The sequence below is a fragment of the Rattus norvegicus genome, chromosome 6 (assembly GCF_021556685.1).
Source record: "Rattus norvegicus strain SHRSP/BbbUtx chromosome 6, alternate assembly SHRSP_T2T, whole genome shotgun sequence".
Classification (NCBI taxonomy): domain Eukaryota; kingdom Metazoa; phylum Chordata; class Mammalia; order Rodentia; family Muridae; genus Rattus; species Rattus norvegicus.
In genome coordinates this window covers 110,830,095-110,858,004 of record NC_141539.1, presented here as the reverse complement: position 1 = coordinate 110,858,004, position 27,910 = coordinate 110,830,095, and the positions used below count along the sequence as shown (strand labels likewise).

Genomic DNA, 27,910 nt, shown 5'->3' with positions numbered 1-27,910 from the left:
GAGGCCGGCCGCAGCACCAGCCAAGCAGCGAGGGGTGTTCGGAGTGAACCACTAACCGTGTTGGGTGGCGGGTGGTGAGCCGGGCTAGTATCATTAGCGGTCCCAGCGCTGGGGAATCTGTGGCTCTAAGAGCGGGCTAGCTTGGGTTAGTATTCTTCGAGGACAACCATCCCGCCACCGGAGCGCCCCTGGGTTCAAGCCTAACCTACCTTTCCTCAGAGCTAGTTGTTTGGCGCCCTTTTCTGCTGTCTCCAACCCCCACTCTCCCAGCCTTTCTGCACCCTAGGAAAAGAGGACATTGGGTAAGAACTCCGATCTCAGTCCAGTGGTTACACTTCTGTGGACTTGGGCAGGTGACACTGCCTCTCTGAGCCTTGAACTCCTCAAGTATCTACATGCACTTTACACTGCCCTTTCTCCTTGCTCCTCCCTCCCCACAAAGAGACTAGAGGTACTTGAAACTCGTAAAGGGCTCTTTCCAGACAGGCGGTTCTCAAGCTGTGGATCTCACGATCCTTTAGAGTGTCCAATGATCCTTTCAGCGGGATCCTATATCAGATATCCAGCATATCGGATACTTTCATTACAACTCATAACAGTAGCAAATTTACAACGAAGTAGCAACAAACTAATCTTATGACCCCGGGGTCACCATAAGAAGAGGAACTGTATTGAAGGAGCTGTAAGACTTCACCAACTAGCCTCATTGTGCTTCATCTCCTCCTGATCGTCTCCCGCCCCTAAGCAAATTCTCCAGCCAAGCTAACTGTTCTCCACCCATCCTGTGCACTCTGGAAGTTGTTTGTTATCCAACTCTGGGAATGTGACATACTAATCTTATGGGAGTTAAACTTTTGTTCAGTGCCATGCCCCATTGCCATAGGTTATAGAAACCCTTGTAGCCTGCTCGCCAGCCTTGGGTACAACATTCTGCCCATAGCCTTACATTGAAAGCACATGGAACCCTTACTCCTCCTTATTTGCTCTCTCTTAAACCCTGGCTTCCTAACAGAAGAGGTATTCCATAAGCTTCAGCCGAATAAATAACAAATTAATGTATGAATGAATGGACGAACCACTTGGTGTTGTTGATTTCTTTTTACTTGAGTAATTTTGCCTGGGTTTCTCAAAACCTTCACATAGCCTCCACTTGCCAAAGCCTGGGTACCATGCCACTGGAATCTTGGAGCACTGAGCAGAATCCCTGACTAGAAATAGAGACATCACCCGTCCCCAGCTGCTGCTTCTTATTGGGCCTGTAATGCCCTTCATTTGGTTAGTTCTAAAGCTTCCTTAAAGGGTTTAAGGCTCCGCTTTCACTCTCTCGACTCCTCTGTCAAAGACAGAGTCAATCATGCAGAGTTAATCCTGCCACTCCCCTGCTTAAAGTCTTCCAGTTGCTGACTGACTGTCTATGAAGCCCAAACTCCTCGGCTAGCCCAAGTGCCTGATAATCCGGTTTGTGGGTTCGGAGTTTCATCCTTATTTTCACAGATGCTGAGCATAAGCCATAAGTCACTGCTGGCCATCCGCCCCACCCCACCCTACCCCACCCTACCCTACCGCACCACACCCCCTATACTATTTCATCCCCCACATTTGTGAGGGCTGTTCCTTCCTATTTATCTCGGAGCTTTTAAACTCCCCTTTAAATCTCTTCCTGAAACCTTTCCTATTCCCCCCTGGCAGAGTGAGCAGGTACTCTGTCTCTACTACTACAGGGCATCGCTACTGTGATGGCTTGTTTAGAACTGCCTTGGAGCTGGAGAGATGGCTCCGTGGTTCAGAGCACTCACTGCTCTTCCAGAGGCCCAGAGTTCTGTTCCTGGTGCCCTATCAGGTGGCCCACAACCACTTTTATCTCTAATTCCAGGGATCAAACTACTCTGGCTCCATGGGTACCTGCACATTGCCCCCAGAACACATAATTAAAAATAGTAAAATTAACAAAACCAGACCAAAAAAAATAAAAATAAAAATAAAAAAAAAAAGGGCTGGAGAGATGGCTCAGCGGTTAAGAGCACCCGACTGCTCTTCCAGAGGTCATGAGTTCAATTCCCAGCAACCACATGGTGGCTCACAACCATCTGTAAAGAGATCCGATGCCCTCTTCTGGTGTGTCTGAAGACAGCTACAGTGTACTTATATATAATAAATAAATAAATCTTAAAAAAAAAAAAAACGCAACTATCCTGTCACTTCTATTGTCTAACCAGGAGGGAAGCAAAGAAACCACTCTCTTCCTGAGTTGTCTGTTCAAAGCTAGCCGACAAGTAATTGAGAAATGACTGCATACTTCCACACTCACAACACTTTTGAGGAATACAAGAGCCAAGATAGGTTCATCTCTAGCTGCTGAGGTTGCCGCTGACATTTCCTAGATTGCCTAATCCTTTTGTTTTGTGCTGGGGGTTGAGGCTGGAGCTTCGAGAATGCTAAGTTCTGCCACTAGGCCACACACCCCCAACCTCCCCTCCCATAGTTACATAATTTTTTTCATGGTTTTAATGATTAATTTTTTTCTTTTTTTTTTTTTTCGGAGCTGGGGACCGAACCCAGGGCCTTGCGCTTGCTAGGCAAGCGCTCTACCACTGAGCTAAATCCCCAACCCCAATGATTAATTTTTGAGATCCTTCTCTAAGGTTTAAAAAGCCCAAGCTGAGGTGTGATGTAGGAAGCCTAGCGCCCAGAGTTTTACTGATCACCTACTTTCTTCTTTGATTCTATGGTCTTAGGCTGCGCCTGTTCACGGCATGCTTGTAATCCAAGAATTAGGAAGGTCAAGGTAGGAGGGATATAAATTCAAGCCCCATCTGGGCAAGGAAGTAGGATCCTTTCTCAAAAAAGAGTTAACTGGGAATATAGCTCAGTGGTTAGACTGTTTGCCAAAGCCTAGCATGTAGAATACCTCAGGTTTAATCCCCGGGACTGCCAAAAATGTTTTTTTTTTTTTTTTCCGGAGCTGAGAACCGAGCCCAGGGCCTTGTGCTTGCTAAGCAAGCGCTTTACCACTGAGCTAAATCCCTAACCCCCCAAAAATGTTTTTTTTTTAATACATACCTTTGTACATGATAGCCTTCAAGGTCCTCTTCTGAGAATAAAGGTTGAAATTGACTTCCTTGCGATTTACCCATGAGCTTCCATGGTCTGCAAGGTGTGGTCCTATAAGCTAGGGCATTCTCCTGGTTTGGAATCTCTCTGGGCACAGCACCATCTTTAGCAGTGGTTCCTAGTGATGTGACCCTTTAATGCAGTTCCCATGTTGTGGTGACCCCAACCATAATGTTATTTTGTTGCTATTTCACAACTCTAATTTTGCTACTGCTATGAATCGTATTATAAATATCTGTTTTCCAATGATCTTGGGTGACCCCATGAGAGGGTTGTTTAAGTTCCAAAGGGTCGCAACCCACAGGTTGAGAACCACTGGCCTACAAGGACATGCACCCAGGAAAGCAAATGGTAGCAGGGTTCAGGATTCTGCGTTCAAATTTCCATTACAGTCTCAATATGTATATTTGCACATAATTTTTCAGTTTTACAGTTTTGATATTTAAAATTTTAGAATACATACACTTTCAAACTACACCAAAATTTTGTCATTTCTAGAAAGGATTAGCTAGTTCCGTGAGTGGAAAACGTGGCTAGGTGATCAGTTCACCTTGAATCATACACACAACTTTCTTCTTTTTTTTCTTTCTCTTCACCTTAAATTCTCTAATAACTGTGTATGTGGTCTGAACCACGCTTTCACAGTCACATCCACACATCCACACACACACACACACATCCTATATGAATATTACTGGATGAAACTATCTAGCCTGTCCTTCCATCTCTAGACTCCTTAAATGCGGCCTACATACGTACGGTCACTGTGTATACCCATGACACCCAGATTTCTTCTACCGATATATGCACTTATAACTTAAAACAACGAGTAGATCTATCCACGGTGAAAATCCACACCCTTGGGCTGGAGAGATGGCTCAGTGGTTAAGAGCACCCGACTACTCTTCCAGAGGTCCTGAGTTCAATTCCCAGCAACCACATGGTGGCTCACAACCATCTGTAAAGCGATTCGATGCCCTCTTCTGGTGTATCTGAAGACAGCTACAGCGTACTCACATACATAGAATAAATACATAAATAAATAAATAAATCTTAAAAAAAAAAAAAGAAAATCCACACCCTTTGGGGGGGGCGGGGCTACTTTTGAACGTAATAGAAATAGGATCACAGTCCTCGTTCCGAAACTCTGTGACCGACTTTTTTTTTGGTTCTTTTTTTTCGGAGCTGGGGACGTGACCGACTTTTTTTATCACTCTGCATTTTGTTTTGAGGATTAATTCATGCTGATAAGATGAGCGATAGTGCATTGATTTTTCTCTCTTTTTCAAGCTTTAAAGTTTTATTTAGGGATGGAACCCGGGACTTTTAGAGGGACAGCAGATGCTCTTAACCGTGGAGCCATTCTTAACAGCCTAGCGCACTGAATACCACTGCTGCGTCTTGCGACATTCGCTCCACTTCCCAGGGTGAAGTGGAGAAGACGGAAAATTCTGGGGTGATGGTCTGGGTGTAGGCCAGTTCTCCTCAGCTCTATCAGACATAGGCCTATCAGCAAGCATCCAGTATCCTCTACTGCTGGGGCAGGCCTCACGGACTGTTCTTCCTGAGATCTGAGGAGATTTTGGTGCAAGATAGAATTCAGACCCCTGAGATTGCTGGAGGGGTCTGAAGAAAGGTGATCACTTTGGAGGCGTCTCACAACGGAACTTGGAGGCAGAGGTCAGGAGCTGACAGAGCAGTGGGGGAAGCTGAGCAATCCCGGCTCCAAACCTTCAAAGGGCTCTGAAAATTCTTAGCAAGGACGGGGAAGATGGCATCTTGAGAAACCCTCTGAGCTGGGCTTTCAGAGAACCTGATTTGCCACGGAGGGAGGTGGGAAATGACAGGGGTCAGCCAACCAGCTTGGGGGCTCCAATTTGCATATTCATAAGCCCCCCTTGCTGGTTGGCTGTGCTTAGCAGCCCACTGGGCCCCAGTAGGGTTGGGTCTGTCAGATAGTGACTTGTATTGAGAAGAGACAGGAGGCTCCCCTCACCCAGCCACAGCACCTGGCTGACTTGGGGAGGGAGAAAGGAAACCAAAATCACTTCCTGACCCTCGCTCTGTTTGCCCAAGGCTGGTGAAGACACTAATGGAGAACAGACCTCCCTGAGAACTTCTTCTCAGTAAGTAATACTGTCCCTTCCACTTGCCTTGCTACAATCCATTATTGTTATTATTGTTATTGTTATTATTATTTATTCATTATTATTGAATGCTTATTATGAAACTTTTCAAATATTAACTTATTGTATCACATTTGCTGTGTCTATTTTGGGGGGGGGGGTATTTTCAAGTGAATTCTAGTCACCGAAGACAGTTTACTCCCACAAACTATGCCATATCCAATATCTGAGACAAACTGAAGCTCCTCTTTCCTTAAGGTCTCACACCATCTTTTGGGTTATCACATCTCCACTTCAGAAAAATGGGACTGTAAGAAAGTTAGGTTCCAGGGCCAATTCCTGAGGGCAGAGCCCAGACTCCTACTTCTTTCCCAGACTCCCGTACAACTCCCGCACAGTCACGCAAAACCATCTCTGGTGTCCAGAAGTATCGTCCTAGGTCTGCCTCTTTCACACGCTGCTCCACCTCTCTGGGCTCCTGTTAAGGGGAGGTTTGCCATGATGGTCCACAGTCTGCGATGTATGTGTCCGTTTCCAGACAAATAACAGAAGGCAGGACAGGCATTTCCCCGTATTCTGTATGTAATGCCCTTCCTTCTTCCTCCTGTAACAAACAGGATGGTTAAGATTTTCCTTTATGGAATAGATGATAGAAGATTATAGTTTTAATATATATATATATACATATATACATATATACATATATACATATATATATATATATATATATATATATATGCCCTTACTACCCAAATAAAATGTCAACAATTCCTCCACTGTTCTTTTTTTTTTTTTTCTCTCTCTCTCTTTCCATTTTGTTAATGGTCAATGTTTGTTAAGACTTGGAAACTGCCGTTATCAGTTGCTCTGTAAGACCATATGGGTGCCACAGTTCTGTGGGTATGGATGGGTGGGGGGGTGTCTCTGAACCAGCACAGAGAGAGAAGAGACTGCAATGGAAGGGGCAGCACCTATTCCCAGCCCTGGCTCTAGATATGCCTAACTACATGGTATCCTGAGGAGACGCAAGCTTAGGAGACGACTACGGTTGGTCCTGTTTTATAGACAAAACAAAACAAAGACAACAACAACAACAACAAAAACAAAAACAAAAACAGGCCGGAAGAAAGGACTTGCATAAGGTCACTAAAGAGTTAACCATTCTGGGGTAAGCCCAGGATCCTTGATCCAAAAAATCACCACCAGGCCAGGCCACCAGGGCTTCTCACTCAGTTGGGTCCATACTTGCCCGTGGATGGGGCTGTGCAGATGGGGCCTGGAAGTATGACCCTCCCCCCCATTCCTACCGTTGGTACAGTTTGAGGTGAGGACAGTGCCCAGGGCCTCTCCCAGTAGAGAATGACAGAGATGAGGTTTTGAATGGAAACACCTCAGTATAGCCAGACAGTACCGCAGGACTTTGACTGAGATGCACTACCCCAAGCAGGCTGGTATTTGGCCATTTACGCGAGAGGTTTGTTGGGCAAACAGTAGGGGAAGAAAAAGGACATTCGTATAAATGAGGTTGACCGGTCATTACCGTGAATTACTCACCAGTGGAGGAGGGGTCCTTAGGTCCTTCTGCCGTGTGCATAGGGTAAGACAGTTTGCTTCCTATTTCTCAGGATGCAATCGTGATTGGCAATGACCGAGACACAAGGTTAGACCAGTTAAAATATAAAGAGTCAAGGGAAAGAATGAGCAAAAGCAAATCCTATTTTGTCCTAACAGGAAGCTGTCAAGAGCTCCATCAAGGAAGTAAGAATAAACTTTCTTGTATAAACTTGAATTGCGCTTCAGTGACAGTCCTGGAAGTGAGTTAGTATCTCTCATGGCTTCCCAAGATGCCTTTCACCCAAGAGATCCCCCGAACCCATCTGCTTTTCCAGTTGGTTCCCGTGTCCTGGTTGAAGCATGCTGTGGTCTAAATCTGTACTCACCACAGAAGGGAGACATGGCCTGAGAGGAGCTGCTCATGCCTGAGCTGGCCCCCTGGGCAGCCATCCTTTCCCCCAACTCCGGCAGAGCTTTGAGAGCTTGGATATCTGAAAGGAGAAGGGCCTGTAGTATACGGGAGCAGCTGTGGAAAGTGCAGACTCCAGATGTTCCTTTTCACAGCTTGCCCAGGGGCCCCAACTGCCCGGGAAAATGCACACTGCCGCTCTTGTGTCTGTCATTTACTTGACATTCAATCTCAGCTTCATTCTACACTCGTTAGCTACAAAATCCTGTGTACAGTTCCCACTATTTCAGGAATTCTGTTTCATGAATTCTCTCCTTCCACCATGTGGATCCTGGGAATAAACTCAGGTCATCCGGCTTGATAGCAGGCACCTTTACCTCCTGAGCCACCTTACCAACGCTTATGTGTGTTTTTGAGATAAGGTCTGGTGCTACTCACTGTTAGCCCAGGCTAGCCTCAAACTCACTGTCCTTCACTCAGTCTTCTGAGTGCTGGGATTAAAAGTGTAAACACCCACGCCCAGATTTTGTTATATTTTTAATATCTAATTTTCTCTCATCCTCCAAGACATACATAAATTCTGCTTAAATATCAATTTTTAAATGGTTACACAAGATAGTCATGTAGACAGTCTCATGCTTATAAATTTAACCCATTTCCCTGCTTTAAATTAATATGGGATGGCCCATCTTTGACATAAACTCATGGTAATTTTCTTTTAACTTTGTATGCATAAAATCATTCACTCATAGCAAAAATGTCTTAAAGTTTCCTTTTGACTTATACAAGTGTGTGTGTATGTGTGTGTGTCTAACTGTACAGTGTGCATGCTCATGTGTATGCATGTTTGCATGTATGTGAGTACACGTTTGTGTGTGGGGTCCTGTGCATGTGGAAGCCATAGGTTGATGTAGACTGTTTTCTTCGGTTGCTATCCACCGTATATAACATAACTGATTTGGTTGGTTTAGCTAGCCAGCTTGCTCTAGGGATCCAGCCTCTGCATCTTGAACCCTGGGATTACAGGTGGGCTACCACATCCACCTGGCATTTATGAGGATGCTGGGAAAATGAACTTTGGTCTCCATGCTTGAGCAACAAGCTCTTTAACCACAGAGCTACTCACCAGCCCCAAGTTTCTTCATATATAATAGCATATTTACCTAAAAATAGATGATCAAGGTTAATGAAAATAAAAGAAACATAATTAATGCGATAATTTGTGATGAACATGTGCACAGCTTCTGGGATTGACCTAAGGAGGGCAGCGAGGCAATGAAGAAATGTCAAACATAGAACATCTGGAATCCTGTGGGGTGAGCTCTTGGATGGAGAGGCTGCAACATCCCCAGAAGCTTAGCATGTTTATTCAATCCAGCTGAACAGAGAGAAGGGGTTACTGAGTTCAGCTGAACAAGAAGGCAGGGTTATTACATACAGATAAACAAGGAGGAGGGGCTGGTACACAGCTGAACACGGGGCAGGTTTAGTTAATCTGGAAGGAGCACTCTGTGAACATCTGGAAGGAGGAAGTGACAGTGGAATTTTCTGCACGGCCTGGCATGTACGGTCAATGTTTGCACTCCAGAGCAAGCTTTGCCCTCCCCTTGAGGCTTACCCAGGGGAGGCTTTGCCACTCCCATGGGGCTGAGGCAATGGGGTCTTTGGCATGGCCGTACCCATGTCAAAAATACACCTTCGCTCAGGATTTCATGCCTTAAAATTTCACCCATCAAAGTGATAAAGACTGTTCTTACTCTTTGTTCTTCTCTGTTCTTGCCCCCTTCCCCCTTCCTACCACCCTCCTCTCCTCTCTTCTTCTTCATTAAACTCCTCCACGTGGAAAAAAAAAGTGACGACTTAAATGACAATGTCTGTTGCACTGCTAAGTAGAGGTTGCAGGCTCTTTAATAGATATATATTAGCAGAGTAAACTGTTACACACATATGTGCATTTAAACACGCAAGTAGCAAACACACAAACACATTGTTGCAAAATTTCAATCACGCTACAGAGTGAAGGCTAAAAGTTTCCCTCAGTTCTGCTTGGTCAGCTGGTATATTTCTGGGGGGGGGCAGTCAGGTAAAAAGTTCAAAAGTCTAATAGATATTTAGTCTTTGATACAGTATTACTACTTCTAGAAATGTATCCAAATTAGTAAGTAGAGGGGCTAGAGACTGCTCAGCACATAAGAGCACTAGAGCTCTTGTGAAGACTTGGCTTTGGTTCCTAACACACATATAGCAGCTTACAGATGTCTGTAACTACTGTTTCCCAGGATCTGCTGGCCTCTTTTGATCTCACAGGCACCAGACAGGCATATAGTGCACCGAAGAAGAAGAAGAAAAAAACACTCAGGCCCATAAAATAAAATAAATAAATTAAAAAAAATTTAAAGGTGGGGCTGGTGGCTCAGGACTTTAATCCCATTACTTGGGAGGTCAGGCGGGGCTACGCAGTGAGGTACTGTCTCAACCAAATACACAAATGAAGTTCTCAGGGATATATGTGTGAACGCTAATGCAATACTGTATTATTCATATTATTCATAACAGACCTGTTAACACTTCCGTGTAATCAGTACGGATTGGGAGCTGTTCTAAAACAAGCCAGTGTTCGGTCACAGGATCCTTAAACAATTCTCAGATGTTAGGATTTTCCCCAGCGTACAACTGAGAAAGCTGTAAGACAGAGAGAGCTCTCACCGCTAGTTAAATGGCTTGGTGGCCCATGCTTTTAACACTTACATTGTATTGATACCAAAATATGCCTTGTACTACAATGCTAGCAAAAGACAGGAAGGAGTTTAGTTGCCAATACAGAACTGTTTTGTTTTTATTTTGTTTTATTTTCAAGACAGAGTCTCCTTATGTAGTCCTGGCTGTCCTGAAACTCACTAAGTAGACCAGACTGTCCTTGAACTCACAAAGATTCACTGGCGTGAGCCACTACATGTGGCTAAGAGAGAACTTTAAATTATGATAACATTTATTATCATATATAATTAATACCTATAGTTACTGTCATCTTTCATGGTCTTGTTGAAATTGGTGTTAAAATGGGCATGAAAGAGGAAAAACTAGATTACAGAATTATATCTGGAATACTATTTTGATTTTCAAAATGACACTATTATAAGAAATATGTAAAGTTCTAGTACACAGGGACAGTGGTTTGGGAGAAAACAATGCGCACCACAGTGGTCACGGTGATTTCCTGAGAGACAGTGTAACTGGGCTTTTGTTTTCTTCCTACTACATTTCTGTATTTGGAGCAAGCTGATCCCCTGTTGCTCTCTTTATCTCGGGAGAGAATGAAGCTGTGACCACCACACTGCTGTCCGTGTCACCGCATACAGGAGCACTGCTAGTTAACTTCAAACAAAGAGCATCAATACTTAGGCCGTGCTCAGCCGGACAGAGGCTCTGGAGAGCAAGCCGGCCTCAGCATAGAGGCCACTGCTTTCTCAGAACTCACAGTTCTTGTTCCCATGACCGTCCTGCAGACGTGGCTGTAAACATTTCTGGACATCTGACCATGTGGCGTCTAACTGGATTTCCAGTTTTCGGCCTCAAAGTGTCTCTGTTCCTTGTTGTCTCATTAAACATACTCGGGCCTTGGGTGCTTGCTACCGAGCCTGAGGATGTGAGTTCAATCCCCAAGACCCGCAGGGTGGAAGAGACCTGACTCTGTAAGCTGTTCTCTGACTTTTGTATGTGTGCCGTTGTATGCGCCTCCTCTCCTGCCCCATTAAATACACGAATGTTTAAAAAAAGAATCCCACACGTGGCTCAGAGTGGCGGTTCGTTCCTTTAATCCCAGCAAGTAGATGTCTGTGACCTCAAAGCCAACCTGGTCTACACAGCAAGGTCCATGCCAGCTAAAGTAACACAGTGAGACTCTGCCTCAATGAAAAAGTAAAACCAAAACACACACACACACACACACACACACACACACACACACACACACAAAACAACAACTACTGTATTGTCTTTTAGCTTAGCACTCTGTCTTATGGGGCACACAGACTCTATTGACCCTTAGAAGCAATGCAATAACTTAAGTAACCTATAAAGAGATCTGGCAAAGGACACGTGCACACTCGTGCATGCATGCGTGTGTGTGTGTGTGTGTGTGTGCATGGTTCACTGCTCAATGGATCCACCTGTCTTCATATTTCTGCTAACTTTCCAATTTTCAAGTCATCTTTTTTTTGTTGTTGTTATAGGAGTACACTGTAGCTGTCTTCAGACACACCAGAAGAGGGCATTGGATCCCATTACAGATGGTTGTGAGCTACCATGTGGTTGCTGGGAATTGAACTCAGCACCTCTGGAAGAGCAGTCAGTGTTCTTAACCACTGAGCCATCTCTCCAGCTCCCTCAAGTCATTTATTTTTAACTTTTTTTAAATTAAATACTTCTTTTCAGACAGGGTCTTATATATAGGCCTGGGTTAGCCTACTCACTATATAGGCCAGGATGGCCTGCCTCTGCCTCCCACATGTTGGGACTAAAAGCTTGCTTCATTTCAGGCACAGGGTTCTGGAATAGAGGCTTAAGGGAGCTGAAATAAAGGACAGTGATCCTTTGGTGTCTGAGGGGATTGGTTCCAAGCCTCTCACCCCCAGCAACCAGATTACTTACAGTTCCTAGTGCAATATGGACACCACGTGAACATTTGTTAAGCATACTATCTAGGGAATAATTAGAAGAAAAAACTTTACATGTTCAATACAGATGCAATTTATCTTGAGACAAGGTCTCTTGTAGTCCAGACTTCCTTCAGACTCACCAGGTACTTGAGGTTAGACTCTAGCTCCTTAGTTTCCTGTCTCCATGCCCCAAGAACTAAGATGTCCAGTGTGAACCTCTCTCTTGGCCTTGAATGCTTTTTACATTTTTATTATTTCTAATTGGGTGTGTATGCGCACAAGTGCATGCATACGAGGCCATGTTTGTGGCTGTGTGCAAGTGAGTGCAGGTTCCCTGGGAGGCCAGAGATGTTAAATCTCTTTGGATCTGACGTTATAGGTGTTTGTGAGCCGGCTGACATGGGTGCTGGGAACCAAACTCAGGTCCTTTGCAAGAGCAGGGTTCTCGAGTCCTGAGTTACCACTCTAGGCCCTGTCAGCGCATTCCTAAAAGGAATATTTCTTTTTATTTTATTTTATTTATTTTATGTATGTGAGTATACTGTAGCTGTCTTCAGACACCAGAAGACGGCATCAGATTCCATTACAGATGGTTGTGAGCCACCACGTGGTTGCTGGGATTCGAACTCAGGACCTCTGGAAGAGCAGTCAGTGCTCTTAACCGCTGAGCCATCTCTCCAACCTAAAAGGAGTATTTCAACCCAGGTGATTGGATCTGTGGATGTGGGACATGAGGGTTTGCAGAGCCACAACCGAGAAGAAGAAGAGATTGGTAGAATCACGTCTACCAACAATGCACTTAAATCAAACGATTAGCCAACATCCATTTGCTGAAATCGGCAATCAGGCCCTCTGGGGAGGCTGCAAAGAGGGAGCTCACAACCTCTGTGGAAGAGGTGATTTTTTTTTTTTTTTTTTTGGTTCTTTTTTTCGGAGCTGGGGACCGAACCCAGGGCCTTGCGCTTCCTAGGTAAGCACTCTACCACTGAGCTAAATCCCCAGCCCTGAGGTGATGTTTTTAGAGATGAGATTTGTGTTGTGAGTTTTTAAAGGCCAGGGGAAAGAGTAGAAGCAGAAGGACCCATCCACGCAAAGACAAGAGGACGGCGGGCGTGACTGCTCAAGAGCACAAAGGCCAGCCTTCCGAGGAACCGCGCTCATGGAGCTGAGACTCTGGCGGTTGGTGGGAAGCCAGGGAAGCTTTGATTCCATGGGCAGACATAAGTAGACCCACGTTTTAGAAAATTAATGTCATGGCTAATGTCACTGAGAAAGCAGCATCAAACACAAGGGAACTTACAACATCTACAACACACACCTGACCACATGCCACACACACACACACACACACACACACACACACACACACACACACCCGCCCCCCAACGTGTGCCTCGAGGGTGAGCTAAGCCATTCACTCCGCATATGAAAGAGAGTTCATCCTCTTCTTACTGCCCAGGAAGGTGACTCTTGCCAGTATTCATACATTTAAAGTAGAAATTATTATTTTAGGGGCTTGAGAGATGGCTCAATAGTTTGCTCCTCTGACAGAGGACCTGAGTTCAGTTCTTCACACCTGTATCAGGTAGGCTCGCAACTGCCCGTAACTCTAGCTCCAGGGAATTAAAAGCCCTCTCCTGACCTGTGCATGGAGAGTATGTATGTACACAGAGGAGCACACAGAGGAGCCCACACCTTACACACACACACTCACAAGCATATATGCACTCATGTACAAATGCAACATGCACACACATATAAAATAGAAATAATGTAAATATTTAAACTATTTTTCATATATACATTACAATATTCATGATCAAATTGTCAAATTATCACGAGAAGTTAAGGAACATTTCTTCAACAGGGGCAAACCATTATTACAAAGGTAACAATAATGAAGTTTACAGTCTCTGTTAATTTTTCAAGTCATTCATTTATTTATTTATCTATCTATCTATCTATCTATCTATTTATTTATTTATTTATTTATTTATTTATTTATTTATTTTTGAGACATAGTTTCTCTGTGTAGCCCTGGCTGTCCTAGCACTTGCTCTGTAGACCAGGCTGGCCTGAAACTGGCAGAGATCTGCCAGCCTCTGCCTCCTGAGTGCTGGGATCAAAGGTACATGCTGTCACAGCCCAGCTATTTTTAATTTTTTAATTAAAAATATTTTTGAGACAGGGTCTTACCGTGTGGCCCCTGGATAACCTGGAACTCATTACATCGTGGGATTAGAGGCTTGAGCTACTCAGTGGTATTTCCCCATGATGGCACTGCGGATGTCACTGCCCTCTGCTCCTTTGCAGAGCACAGGAACTTGAGTATCTCTGCCAGTCATGGGGAAGCCTGGCTTGGAGGCTGAAGCTGAGGGCATATATCATTGGCAAGCTTCCAAACCAACCAAAGAGCAAGCCTCAGGGTAACAGGAGGCAGAGATAAGACAGCTATCTGCTGTCAGTAGTGTGTGTGTGTGAGTGTGCGCACGTGTGCGTATGTGCGTGCATGTATGTGTACACATGTGCGTGTATGTGTGCGTACGTGTGTGTGTGCATGTGCATGCGAGTGCGTGTGCCGGTGTGTGTGTTTATTATCAAACCTGAACTTCACTGATTCAGCTAGACTGGCCGGCTAGCCAGGCCCTCCAAATCCTGTCTCTTCCTCTTCATTGGTGGGATGGGATTGCAGGTACACACCACCATAACTGGGTTTTATGTGGGTGCTGGGGGTCCTCATGCTTGTGTGCTGAGCACTTTGCTGCTGAGCCCCCTCGTCAGCCAGTATTTGGTTCAAGAGGGGCAAACAAGGGTGGAAGTCTATAGAAGGCAAATTCATTTATCATCCTGTAGCAAATGGTAAATCTGCTTAATGGACAGAGAAACCAATCAAACGGAGGCAGCTGAAGTGTGGCAGGGGTCAGAAGATTCGAGTAACTAGGAGCTGCTCTTGACATCACAAAGCCCAAATTTACTTGTCTACAAAAATGGGAAAGTAATCTGAACTCAAGATTGGCATGAGGAGTTGGGGATTTAGCTCAGTGGTAGAGCGTTTGCCTAGCAAGCGCAAGACCCTGGGTTCGGTCCCCAGCTCTGAAAAAAAAGAAAAGAAAAGAAAAAAAAAAAAAGATTGGCATGAGACACAGTGAGTTGACGTATGGGACAGCTCGGCAGGTCTGAGAGCATTGTGCTCTCATCTGTTCTGCCTGTTAGAAACCTCCTCGGCAGACTGGGGCAGGATAAAACACTTCTAAGTGGCTTTGCCTAAACAGCTCCCTTCTTATATCTTCCCCCAGCTTCTGCTCTTTATGTGATCTCTTCATCGCAGGCCTCATGACCTAAAACCAGGTTTTTGCTTGCCCTCCCAGCCCCACAGTTTCCTGAGAGCACACTTCCGGTCTTAATCACCCCAACCCTTGCATCGCAGAGGCCTGGCCGGAGCAGGTGTTCAGTAACTAGCTGCTGAATAGGTAGCGAAGCTAACAATGCACCATCTGGTTTCAAGGATACAGAGTAGCATTGCAGTAAAATGTCGATGACTCTCAAACTTGTTTCAAATAAGATGCTTAGGTTCAGGGATGTGGTAGCTCTCAATACTTGGCACCTGAAGCAGTGGATTTCCAGGCCAAGGCCAGCATGGGCTACACAGGGAGACACTGTTTCAAAACTCGAATAAATCTGGAGATGGTGCGCTTAGTCCGTAGAGTGCACACATGTAATCTCAGAACACAGGAGGTAGAGGCAGGGGAATCAGAAGTTCAGGTTCACTCTGAGCTACGTATTAGGTTCAAGGCTACCTTGGGCTACATAAGACCCAGTTTGAGGTGGGGAGTTCCTGGCCCACTTCCAGGGCCCTGGTTATTCTGACTAAACCAATGGACCTGGTTATTTTAAAGGAGTGCCCCAAAGACTCTGTTGCTCTCACTCACTCTGGATCTGACCAGATTTAGTTTGCCTTCAACTTGTCGCTAGTGTATGGATGGTGTAGTAAAGTAACCCCTTCATGGCTCAGAGCCCAGGGAGGTTGGGTAAGTCGTTGAGTTGGCCCCATCATTATCTTTTGTTGTTTTGACACACAGTCTCCCTGTGTGGTGCTCTCTGACTATTCTGGAACTCATTATGTAGCCCAGCCTGGCTTCTAACTCACAGAGGTCCATCTGCCTCTCCCTCATGAAGGCTGGGGTTAAATGCGTGCACCACTACACCCTGCTATCATTATTGTTATTCTGCCCAAACAGACATTCTTCCCCCCAGAGGTTCTTTTCTGAAGCTTCTCAAAGTGAGGCCCAAATGAACATTGGTAGCTAGAGTGGTAGTGAGTCGGAAATGCAGAATTTCTGTTCCATCCAGATTGGCTGAATTGAAACCTGTACGTTATCAAGCTCCCAAGTTGATTCCTTTGCATATTTGTGTTTGGAAGGCATAGCTCTAATTGGTACCTATAGTTTTCTTCTTGTCTTTGGCTTCAGGAGTCTGACCGAGAGAGTCCTTTGGCCTGGCCCTCTTGAATCCCAGAAGCAGCTGATTCTCACCCTTCTGTGTGTGAAGAAGACCCTTCAGCATGGTCTAGCCCACCTCCCGCTGCTCGATTTAGCAGGGCTCTCCTTTCTGGGAGCTCTCCACAGGCACCCGGAGAGGCAGGTCATGGATCCACCTGCTGTCTTGCTTTCTCCTCAGTCTCAGACCTGCACCCACCTGGCAGAAACATGCATGGGACAGGAGAGGAGCCCACCCACCGCAGAAGTGGGCAGTGACTCCTTCTTTCCCAGTGGTCAGTTGCCCAGCTCCAGCCTCACTGATGCCGATTGGTTTTGGGATGAACACATCCAGGCAAAGAGGGCCAGAGTAGAGACCATTGTCCGAGGCATGTGTCTCTCTCCGAGTTCGTTGGTGTCAGGCAGAGCCAGGGAGAGCTCACGCTGTCCAGAAAAGGTCCGGGAGAGGAAGAGAAAGCAGAGTCTTCCAATGCACCAAGGTCCCCTGAAATCTAGCCCTGCCTGGGATCGAGGGCCCAAGAAGGGGGGGACCCGGGTGAAAGAACAGCTTCATCTACTGAAGCAACAGCTAAGACATTTGCAGGAGCATGTCCTACAGGCCACTGAGCCCAGAGCACCAGCACAGAGCCCAGGAGGTACTGAGTCAAGAAGCTCTCTGGGAGCCAAGGCGAGGAACACCTTCCCATATAGCGCCTGGGCCGTGGAGAGCAAACCTCACCAGAGTTCTAGCAAGGACATTGGTGGAGCAGTCAAGCCCGGAGCCGCTGAAGTTCTACAGCAGTCAGAGGAGCCTGTGTTCTGTCCTTCCGGCCCACGGGCTCTAGTGGAGACTCTGAGGAAAGAACTCAGCAGGGCTGTATCCCAGGCTGTGGACTCAGTATTACAACAGGTGCTACTTGACCCACAGAGCCTGCTCCCGCGGCAGGACGGGAGCTGCCAGGGGCTGGCATCAGAGGGCAGAAGCCAGCCTTCACCTCCAGGGAGAAGTGCCTATAAGGACCCACTTGCTCTTGCCACCCTGCCCAGGAAGGTCCAGCCACAAGCCGGGGTTCCCTTGGGCAATTCAACACTGGCTAGGCCTCTAGATTCTCCTATATGTCCTGTCTCTCCAAGAGGAGTTCCCAGATCATATCAGAGTCCCCTATCAAATTGTCCCTTGACAACTGTACCTTCCCACATCTGGGAAAACCAGATTCTTAGCCAGCTTCTGGGTCGTGGGCCTGATGGCCATTGGAGTGGCAGTCCTTCCCAGGATGCATCTCACCAAAGTCATACCTCCCCAGAGTCTGCCCAGCAACCCTGGGGGTTGAGCCAGCAGCGCCTCCCCCTGTCTTTCACCCCTGTGCACCTGGAAAGCCGTCCTCTCCTGCCGGCGGCGGTGAAGATGGAGCAGAGCGCGCTGCAGGGCGTGGCCGACTCACTTCCTTTCTCTTCCGTCCACATATCCTTTACTGGTCGTGGATGTGTCATGGTCCCCACCCAGAGAAACAGGAAACTAGAATGTGGAAGGGAATGGGAGTATTGAAGTTATATAGGGAATGGCTTTAACTCCCCCGTGGTTTGTTTTTGTTTGTTTGTCTTGTTAACGGGGTCTGGGTCTTTAGACCAGGTTGGCCGGGAATTCACCGTGTACTCAGCTGGCCTTGAATCTTGGCAACTCTCCTCCTCCAGCCTCCAAAGTGGTGGGACTGTGAGCGTGAGCTATGATGCTCTTTGGGTTCTACTTAATATGCTTGTGGCCTTCCTTCCTCGTGCCTCAGAGCCTATTGATTTCATAACCGAGTGGAAACTGTGTTCTAGGATGGAATCTTCACAGGAAGATTCATTTACTTTATGACCCATCAGATTCTGCTGTAATTGACTTGCTCCTTTGGGTCAGAAATGGTTTTATTTTGTTTACTTTAAACTCAAATGAGCTTCCAAAAATAAGAGAAGCGCCCCATGGAAGGAAGAACTCTGTCTTTAATTGGCCTACCAGCTGCCCACTCTCTCAGGCAGAGAAGGTTAAAGGAGCGACCTCATCTAAGGTACAACCTCCCCAACCATATAGTCCTCAACACAGAAAGTCTGCACAGTCCTGGTAAGCATGATGAATATATAAGGGACCAAGAACTGAGGGCTGAAAGGGTAGTGTCCCTCAGAGAACTGATACCTCCCCCCAAAGCAGCCTTCAGGTGTGGTGATGGCGCACACCTTGGATCCCAGCACTTGGGAAGCCGAGGCAGGCAAAGTTCAAGGCCAGCCTGGTCTACAGAGTGAGCTCCAGGACAGCCAGGGATATGCAGAGAAACCCTGTTTCTAAAAAAAAGAAACAAACGGGGGTGGAGAGATGGCTCAGTGGTTAAGAGCACTGACTGCTCTTCCAGAGGTCCTGAGTTCAAATCCCTGCAACCACATGGTGGCTCACAACCATCTGTAATGGGATCCGATGCCCTCTTCTGGTGTGTCTGAAGACAGCTATAGTATACTTATATATAGTGAATAATTAAAAACAAACAAAAAAAAAGGGGGGGGGGAGAGGGGTAGGGACTGCAGCTAGCAAAAGCTGAAAGGCTGGGCACCTGAGAGAAAGACTTCCCATGGAGAACCTCAAGCCATCTAAGCTTTCCCTATCTTTCCCCATCTTTTCTTTTCCAAGACAGTACCTCTGGATATCCTAGATCTCACTCTGTAGACCAGGCTGGCCTCACACTCAGAGATCCACCTGCCTCTGCCTCCCAAGAGCTGGGATTAAAGGCATGCGCCACCACACTCCAGCTCCCACTTAGTGTTCCCCTTAATAACCTCAGCATATTGGTTTTTGTTGTTCTTTCTTGAGACCGGGTTTCTCTGTGTAGCCCTTGCTTTCTTGGACTCTATAGACCAAGCTGGCCTCCAACTCAGAGATGCACCTGACTCTGCTTCCTGTCTGAGAGCTGGGATTAAGGGCGTACCCCACCACCACCCACCTGGAAATTGTTAAATTAGGAAAATATGTAGCTTGGTTAGTTTCTTAACTGTGAGACTTCCCAGATCCTTTGTTGTCCTCAAGTCAGAGGTGAAGCTTCAAGAGAATGTAGGAAGTCCAATTTTTTTTCTTTTTCGGAGCTGGGGACCGAACCCAGGGCCTTGCGCTTCCTAGGCAAGGGCTCTACCACTGAGCTAAATCCCCAACCCCGGAAACCCGAATTCTTAAGAGCTAAAGTACCTTCCAACCAGCGTCTTGTAGACTTAGTGTACCCGAGAGTATATTTAGCAAGCTCTGACTTGAGAGCTTCTCACTGGCCGCGTGAAGCCCTGCCTTCAGATTCACAGGGCTGAAGTTCAGATGTAAACAAACTGTAAACTTAGCAGCTAGCTACAAGTCCTGGGGGCCAGCGCCAGTGCCGCCGTTGTTTCTTAAGTGCTATGAGCGCCCCCTGCTGGTCTCTAGCAGTAGCCTGAACACCCCAAAGCTCAGACCGCCCAGGAAGGCTATGAAACTCTAAAACCAATGCTTAAGAACACTTTAATCTCCACCATTCCCTCTATGGGATTATGAATATCCTGTACACAGACAGAGTATACGAAATGCTACCTGTCTGGGCCTTTGATAAGATGCTCCTGGCTTAGACTCCCTATTGAAGGGCTCTCCTTAAGAGGGCTGGTTTCTTGGGACTCGGTAGATGTCTCTGTGGGTAAGTATTCACTCTTCCAGCATGGGGAGCCTAGACTGGACTCTCCAGCACTCACATAACAAAGCCAGGCACAGCTGTACATGCCTGTAACCCAATGACAAGAGTCAGGTCAATCCTGCTTGAGAGCTTGCTGGCTAGCTAGCCTAGCAGAAATGCTGAGTTTAAGATTCAATGAGAGTCTTCAACCCCCACAGAAGACAGCAGTCAACTTGCCAGTATTTGTAAGCACCTATATATGCTCGTCCTGCCTGGTGAAAGAGGATGGGCTTCAGGTTTGGGGGCCAATCCTAAGACAGCCCTAGCCCAGGCATGGTCCCTATCTAGGTACAGAAGGGGTACTTAGAATGACAGGATTGTAGGCCCCCAGGGAGCAGCTTGCCATTTTCCTCCGGTTCCTTCCCTGCACACTGCCGCCTGCAGTATGCGCTTTGTTTTCCGTGGAAGCCACACCTTTAAAGGAAGAAGAGTGCATAGCCCTATGCATGCCTAGCAGCCGGGTGAGCGGCAGAGTAATGCTGGCAGTGTTTAGTGAGGGCTTTCTCTGTGGCAGGTGGGTCACAAACGTGCTCATCACACACCACACGCTAAAAGGTCTACTAAGATCAATGCAACTTTTTTTTTTTTTTTGGTGGTGTAACTTACTGGAGGGCATTTATAGACTTTCTCCCATTTAGCCCCTGAGGCCACATTAGCCCTTTACGAAAAACAAATTCTGGACTCAGAACACCATTTGGTGCAGTGTCTCAGATAAGGGCTAGGGATGAGGATCAGGTATCTGAGAGGCAGTTGCAAGGAGCAGACTAACTTGTCCAAGATTACCAAACAGGCAAATGAGAATGCAGGTTTCGAACCCAGGATCTGATGGCCAATCACAAGGGTTTTTTGTTTTGCAACAGTGCTTGTCTTTGTGTAGCCCTGACTGTCTTGTAACTTGCTTCACAGACCAGGCTGGCTTTGAACTCAGAGATATATCTACCTTGGCCTTCCAAGTGCTGGGATTAAAGGCTTGGGCCACCACTGCCTGGCCCAAGTTTTAACCACTAGATCACATTTTAGAAAAGATCCTCAGAGAAGTAACTTGCCCCAGCTCACACCAGCCAAATCAGTACCCTCACTTAGGAAATTTGGGTTCCCAAATCTAGATTTTCACAGCATCTACGAACCCACAGGGCAGAGGGACAGGGGCAGGGTCTTCCACACAATAGACTAGCTACCTGAGCCAGCCACATTCAGTTGATTTTTCTTACTGGGACCACTGTCCTACAGCTGCAGTGAATGGATGTGATAGCCAGGGTTACTCTGTGGAATGTTCCTCATCATCCTTAGGACCATTCCTGCTTACTCTAGACATTCACGTGCACTGGGGGCAGCACCACAGAAGCCCTGCTAGAGTTAAAAGGAAGCAAATCTGTCTTTAGGGGAGGGGTGGCCTGAAGTATAATTTTCCGTATGTATATCTGACTTAGTGTTGACCATCCACCCAGCCCTTTAATGTGCCTTTACTGAACATCTACTGTGTTCCTGGCACTGGGAAGGGTATGTGGAGCAGAGATAAGATCCCGCCCTTGCCCTCAGGGAGCATACAGTCTAAGTGGGGGAGACAGTATCTGTAGTAACTGAGTTTAATGTTACAACAGAGGTTTGTACAGGGAGCTTGTGAGCTCCAGCTGAGCAAACCCTAATTCTGTAAGGAAAGGTAGGTATCATAGGGGACCCAACTTTGGAGCTGTGACTGACTCAGCAGACAAGGGAAATTCTGCCGCGTGCCAGGTGTGGCAGATAGAGACCAGGGCACAGACTTCTCAAGAGAGCAGGGGCATGAGGACCTGATGTCTGTCTGACTAGATGTCTGCTGGCTCCCACTTACCAAGGCCAGACGGAGATCACGGAGACTACTTCCCTCTTGGCAGTATCATCGTAGCCAATGAGGTTTATCCGAGGCACGATTATTGCTAATTGAAAACTTTCCCCAATAGAATACTGAGGTGGAGGAAAGTCTCTACCTGGAGTGTCCAAGTAGTTTGTTCTGTTGCAGAGCTGGCTTCTCCTAGCCCATTCTGAAAAAGCACTCAGGCTACGGAAGCTGCACAGTGCCATACAAGCCATGTGATGTGACTCTCGACACTAAGATACTTGAAAACTGTGCAACAGAACCATGCAGATGGCTTCCAGCTTATCTGATCAGCTTCCAGAGAAAGAAAAAGACAGCAAATGCCCCACTTGGTCAAAAAAAAAAAAAAAAAACGGGAAAACTAAGATAGAAACTACAGGGAATAGGCAATCATTACTTGGATAATCTGGTGAATTTATTTGATGAACTGGTTATTATTTTATTAACTTTTTTTTTAGACAGGGTCTCATGAATTCTAAGGCTAGATGCCCTTGCACTGCCCGCTCTATCTCCCGGTTACTGGGACTGCAGGCGGGCATCATCACAGTGTTTAAAACTTAAAAAAAAAAAGAAACTCACAATATTATTGTCTTGTTTTTTTTTTTTTTTATTCTTTTTAACTTTTTTTTTTATGTCCCTGTCTTCAGACACACCAGAAGAGGGCATCGGATCCCATTACAGATGGTTGTGAGCCACCAAGCGGTTTCTGGGAATTGAACTCAGGACCTCTGGAAGAGCAGTCAGTGCCCTTAACGGCTGAGCCATCTCTCCAGCCCAAATTTTATTGTCTTAATAACAAAATTGGCTTAGACTGGATCACTTCCCCCTTTTACTGTCTCCCCATTCAAATGCTCGCATCTCCTAACACCAGAACTGGCTTAGCTCTGCAGCCTAGCCTCAGCAGTCAGCCTTCAACAGTCTTCTTGGTAGTTCTAGTGGAGGGCTTGGGCTGGCCCACCCAGAACCCAGCTTTTCCTGTCATAAAGGCTGCTTTCCTTGGGCGGATAGAGAGAGAATCCCTACTTCTTATATCCTGTCACTTGGTAAGGCTGGTGCTTGTCGCATGTCTTGCAGAAATGTTCTCCATGTTTGTGGAGATGCCATCAGCACAGGATGCAAGCTCATGTTTTAAAAATGTTCTTTTCCTTGACACCAAAACACATCCAGGAAGGCCTGAGCCCTGGTCACCTGAAGAAGGCCAAGCTAATGTTTTTCTTCACGCGGTATCCCAGCTCCAGCCTCCTGAAAGCTTACTTCCCTGATGTTCAGGTAAAGTCACACATCGTGCTTCAGCCTCTGTGTAATCCTTAGTTGCTGTGTTGTGCCCAGTGTAGGGCAAGTCCTAGGTCTTCTTGCGCCCGTCGTGTTATTGATGGAACTGATGCAATGTCCAGTTCTATGACTGCCTGAAAAAAAAAATCCTGGGAGATCCTTGCCCTAGGAAAGAGGGGGTCTCAGAATGCTTAGGCCTTGGGCAGTTGACAATCCCAGAAGCAAATGGGAAGTTTGGGTAGAGGAAAGTGATGGGAGCCAGTGGACTCTGGTCTAGGAATTACTTTTTGATGGAGAGCTTATGAAATAGAATGAAGGAGGGTAGAGGCATGGCTCAGTGGTTACCAGCACAGCTGCTCCTGGGGAGGACCCAGACTTGGTTCCCAGCACCTACATGGCAGCTCACAGCCATCTCTAACGCCAGCCCAGGGGAATCTGATGCCCTCTTCTGTCCTCTGTAGGTACTACAAGCATGCGGTGCACATACATACATGCAGGTAACTCATACAAATACATAAAAATATTTTTAACTGGGGATTGAACCCAGGGCCTTGGGCATGGTAGGCAAGAGCTCTACCACCTATAGGGTCAGTCCAAATATTTCTCTCTCTCTCTCTCTCTCTCTCTCTCTCTCTCTCTCTCTCTCTCTCTCTCTCTCTCTCTCTCAGAAAAAGAATGTGAACCAGGTGGTGGTAGTGCATGCCTTTAATCCCAGCACTCAGAAGGCAGAGGAAGGGAAAGCAGATCTCTGAGTTGAGGCCAGCCTGGTCTACAGAATGAGTTCCAGGCCAACCAGGGCTATGCAGAGAAACCTTGTCTGAGAAGAGAGAGAGAGAGAGAGACAGAGACAGAGACAGAGAGAGAGAGAGAGAGAGAGAGAGAGAGAGAGAGAGAGAGAGCGTGAGAGCTCGAGCTCGAGGGAGGACAGTAAGGAAATACATAGTGTGACAGGCTATGGATGTAGCTCAGTGGGACAGCACGTGCCTATCGTGCATAAAGACACGGGTTGATCCCTATTTATAAGGATATTATAAGGATATTTATAAGCTATCATCAAACTTACATCCAGGCTGCTGTGTCTCAGAACTGAGTGGAAGAGCGTACAGATCAAGGGAAATGCTAGGGAGATCAAACTGAACGTGAGACCCGAACCCTGCGTGTGCCCCAGGCAGTTTCCTAGAGCCCTACTGAGTGTGAGGTAAAGGCATTTCACACTGGGCAGACCTCAGGCCAGTCTCTGCGGTCCCACAGTGAACACTGACTCACATTTCCAACTGTTCCGAGCACCACTTGTCGAGACTGCTCTCGGACCCAGACCCTCACCATCCCCCCTTGGCCAGTTACCCGCCTGGGCTCTAAGGGACAAACCCAAAGCCATGCTTAGACACAGGACAAAAGCCTCAACGTCTTTTATAGACAAAACGTCTGTTTTCTAGAAAACACTAGGTATTTTAGTCCAACTGCACATGATTGACCAGTACCTGTGGCTTCTTTTTCTGAAGGAAAAATAGTGCTCAGGGCCAATCTGCATCAGCCTCATACTGGACTGGACACTGCCAGCTCTGGTTCTGAGCGCCCCACTGCAAATGTCTGACCTGATGAACCCTTTGTCCACAGTTCAATCGATGCATCACCTCCCAGATGATCAAGTGGTTTAGCAATTTCCGTGAGTTTTACTACATCCAGATGGAGAAGTATGCCCGGCAAGCGGTTTCAGACGGTGTCACGAATGCCCAAGCACTAGCAGTCCTCCGAGACTCAGAGCTTTTTCGAGTTCTCAATACACACTATAACAAAGGGAATGACTTTGAGGTAAGACATGCACTGGGTCCCTCGAAGTCTAAGATGTGTGTTCTCAGAACAGTTGGTGCCCTAAGAACAGGACGGTGGGGTGAGGTAAGGCAGTCATAAGCTTGAGGGCAGCCTTTCTCACAGCAGGTCTAAGGGAAAGAAAGCTCAAACCTTGAATTTCCCACGGAGTCATTAAAAAATACCCACTTGGTGGAACCAACAAGTCCTCATACTTGTGCCCAAGACACTCCCCGGAAGGTCATGTAAGGTCTGTGTTTCTCTAGATGACAGGACAGTCTTGGGCTGCAGAACCCAGGGCAGCAGAGCAGGATACTCTGAACAGCGTCAGGCAGCGTCAGGGCTCTCCACAGTGCCAGCACTTCTAGCCTCATTTCTTCCTTTTCCTGGGGGTGTCTTTGGGGCTGCAGGTCCCAGAATGCTTCTTGCAAATTGCCACCTTGACATTACAGGAGTTCTTCAGGGCTGTCTCCACAGGGAAAGATTCAGATCCTTCCTGGAAGAAACCCATTTACAAAATTATTTCAAAACTGGACAGTGACATCCCGGAGATACTCAAATCTTCCAGCTATTCCCAAGGACTGTTTCCAAGTTAAGATCCAACAAAATGAGGTCAAGTATGATAGCACAGGCCTTTGATTCCAAGATGGGAGGTGGAGGCAGGAGGATCAGGAACTTAAGGACAGACAGTCTTCGCTACAAAAACAAACATCAAACAAAATGAGTAGACAGGCCCAGGATGGCCCAAGATTTGTCATAAATGGCAGTTTAGCTGTAGTCACATAAGAGAGCACAAGAGGAACTTGAGTAGGTACAACTGCCATTTTGAATACTCGTTTTCTTGTCCAGAATCATCAGATAACCACAGTGCATCAACTAAGCCTATCAGTGTGTTCGCAGTCCTTTGGGAAAGGAACACACATTTGGGATCAGAAGACTTAAAGTCATTAAGAGCTGCAACACTGATAATCTCCTGGTATTTCTATAACTCTGGAAGGAGGCTTATAGCCAAGTGGTGGTGGTAAACAGCTTTAATCCCTGCACTAGAGAGGCAGAGGCAGGTGGATCTCTGTGAGTTGGAGGCCAGCCTGGTCTACAGAGTGAGTTCCAGGACAGCCAAGGCAACACTGAGAAACACTGTCTCAAAAAACCAAAAACCCGGGGCTGGAGAGATGGCTCAGCGGTTAAGAGCACCCAACTGCTCTTCCAGAAGTCCTGAGTTCAATTCCCAGCAACCACATGGTGGCTCACAACCATCTGTAAAGAGATCCGATTTCCTCTTCTGGTGTATCTGAAGACAGCTACAGTGTACTTATATATAATAAATGAATAAATAAATTTAAAAAAACCCCCAAAAACCCCAAGAAAATTTGAAGTGTGGGTACCTCATTGATCCTTATGCCAGGATACAGAATCGGTCAGGACTGTGGAGGAAGCAATGACTGTGTATGCTGGACTCATGCTGTAACTCAGGGAAAATCCATACCAACAGGACACCCACAGAGTGGCACTGCCATTCGACCAGGTTTGCACTCTGGAGTGCGTCACCATCCACCGCTGTTGCTTGCATCTGTCTGCTGGCACACTGTGTCAGCTGACAGTTCTACATCCTACTTGACCTATGTGCTGATGCCCCAACTGCCTATACGCACAAAATATATATAAATAAAAATGGAACTTCATGATGAGGAGGCCAGAAGGGGCCCTGGAGACCATCTGATCCACCTTGTGTAACCTGTGGAGGAAACAGGCTAGCATACACTTTGTAGGGCCTCACATTCCATGAATGGCAGGGCTGGGACAAAGGCAAAAATGGAGATTTTCCTACTTTGAAATGATTACAGTCTATGATTGAACTCGCACGGATGAGCAAATGACATTCATATTCCCCCCATGGGTCCGACACAATTGTGACAGACTCTGAGCACCAGGCAAGGCACACATAAACTGGAACAACTGTGTCTTCCAGTCAGAACCAAGCCGGTAACACTGCTGGAGGAGAGCAGGATGGAGTAGCCTTCAGGATTCCCAGTGCTAAGTGAGTGCAACTGTGCCTGCAATAGCTCCCCTCCCTGCCCTCAGCCCAGAACGATTTTCACATCGAGCTCCTCTGCCTTCAGGACTTGATGGGTCGTGGCTGTGGCTACTGCTAGATATGTCAGACTACACCAATATGAACAAGGCCTTTCCTCTGAATCTTCTGTTCAAATAGTGGAGAGAAGAAACAACACATACTTAAGCAATTCCAATCTCCATACACTACTTGAGGTTTTCCGGTGTCTGTTTTACTGGATGTTGAACCTCTTGCTGAGTGCATGTTCCGTCACTGAACTCCACTCACAGCTAAGAATTTTGAGACAGGGTCTGTGTATCCCTGGGCATCCTGGGAATATGTCAAACAGGCTATCCTCAAATCCCCAGAGATCTGCCCGTCTCTGCCTCCAGAGTGCTGGGATTAGAGCTGTATGCACCACACCCAGGGCAACTCTTATTTTAAATGCCCTTAATGTACCTAATGATATACAAGCACCACTCTCATTTATTACTGTGCTCACAAGGCTCTCCCTTCATCAAACCCAAGGAATTTGCCAAACTTAAGTTTTGAACATTCACAAGCACTGAGTAGCCTGGGCAAGGGCATCAGTTGTTTGGAAACAAAACACCTCTCCAGAGCAATGTGACACAGCTATGAAGACTTTTGCAGGAAACATCTCTACAGGTCCAAACGACTGTCCCCTGTCTCAACCTGAGTGTCATTAGCCTATGTCTTACAAACTTGAACCAAGTCATTTCCAGGGCTGTGGACTTTATCCTGAACGCTAATTAGATGGAAAAAAATGTGCTAACTCAAATTGAAAACATTTGTGTACTGCAGCCTTGCCAGGAAGCATTCTCTAACCACTGAGCTCGACACAGAAGAATGTATAA

General features: G+C 46.6%; 1 protein-coding gene, 1 long non-coding RNA gene and 1 pseudogene across 5 annotated transcripts; 2 read left to right on the top strand and 1 right to left on the bottom strand.

Annotated features, from left to right (window-relative positions):
• Prox2 (prospero homeobox 2) lies at positions 1 to 27,221 on the top strand. Of its 4 annotated transcripts, NM_001191771.2 has the most exon segments (7): positions 1 to 145; positions 4,538 to 5,237; positions 16,328 to 17,795; positions 23,063 to 23,170; positions 24,791 to 24,985; positions 25,393 to 25,594; positions 26,456 to 27,221. In NM_001191771.2, coding segments are annotated over 4 exon segments (1,782 nt in total). In that variant the 5' UTR covers positions 1 to 145; positions 4,538 to 5,237; positions 16,328 to 16,502; the 3' UTR covers positions 25,579 to 25,594; positions 26,456 to 27,221.
• On the bottom strand, positions 5,294 to 19,583 carry LOC148005390 (uncharacterized). Its single transcript, XR_015623217.1, has 4 exons — positions 19,542 to 19,583; positions 17,703 to 17,849; positions 6,792 to 7,282; positions 5,294 to 5,841 (listed from the first exon to the last, which is right to left on the bottom strand). It is a non-coding gene; the product is annotated as an uncharacterized LOC148005390 (long non-coding RNA).
• Positions 21,911 to 22,034, top strand: LOC120093503 (U4 spliceosomal RNA; annotated as a pseudogene).
• Positions 27,222 to 27,910: the final 689 nt, after the last annotated feature.

Coding starts and splice junctions, on each gene's coding strand:
- Prox2 (XM_087553325.1), top strand. CDS start 16,503: ATGGATCCACCTGCTGTCTTGCTTTCTCCTCAGTCTCAGACCTGCACC. Junction 17,796..23,062: donor TTCCTTTCTCTTCCGTCCAC/ATATCCTTTACT, acceptor ACACCAAAACAC/ATCCAGGAAGGCCTGAGCCC. Junction 24,986..25,392: donor ACAAAGGGAATGACTTTGAG/GTAAGACATGCA, acceptor TTGGGGCTGCAG/GTCCCAGAATGCTTCTTGCA.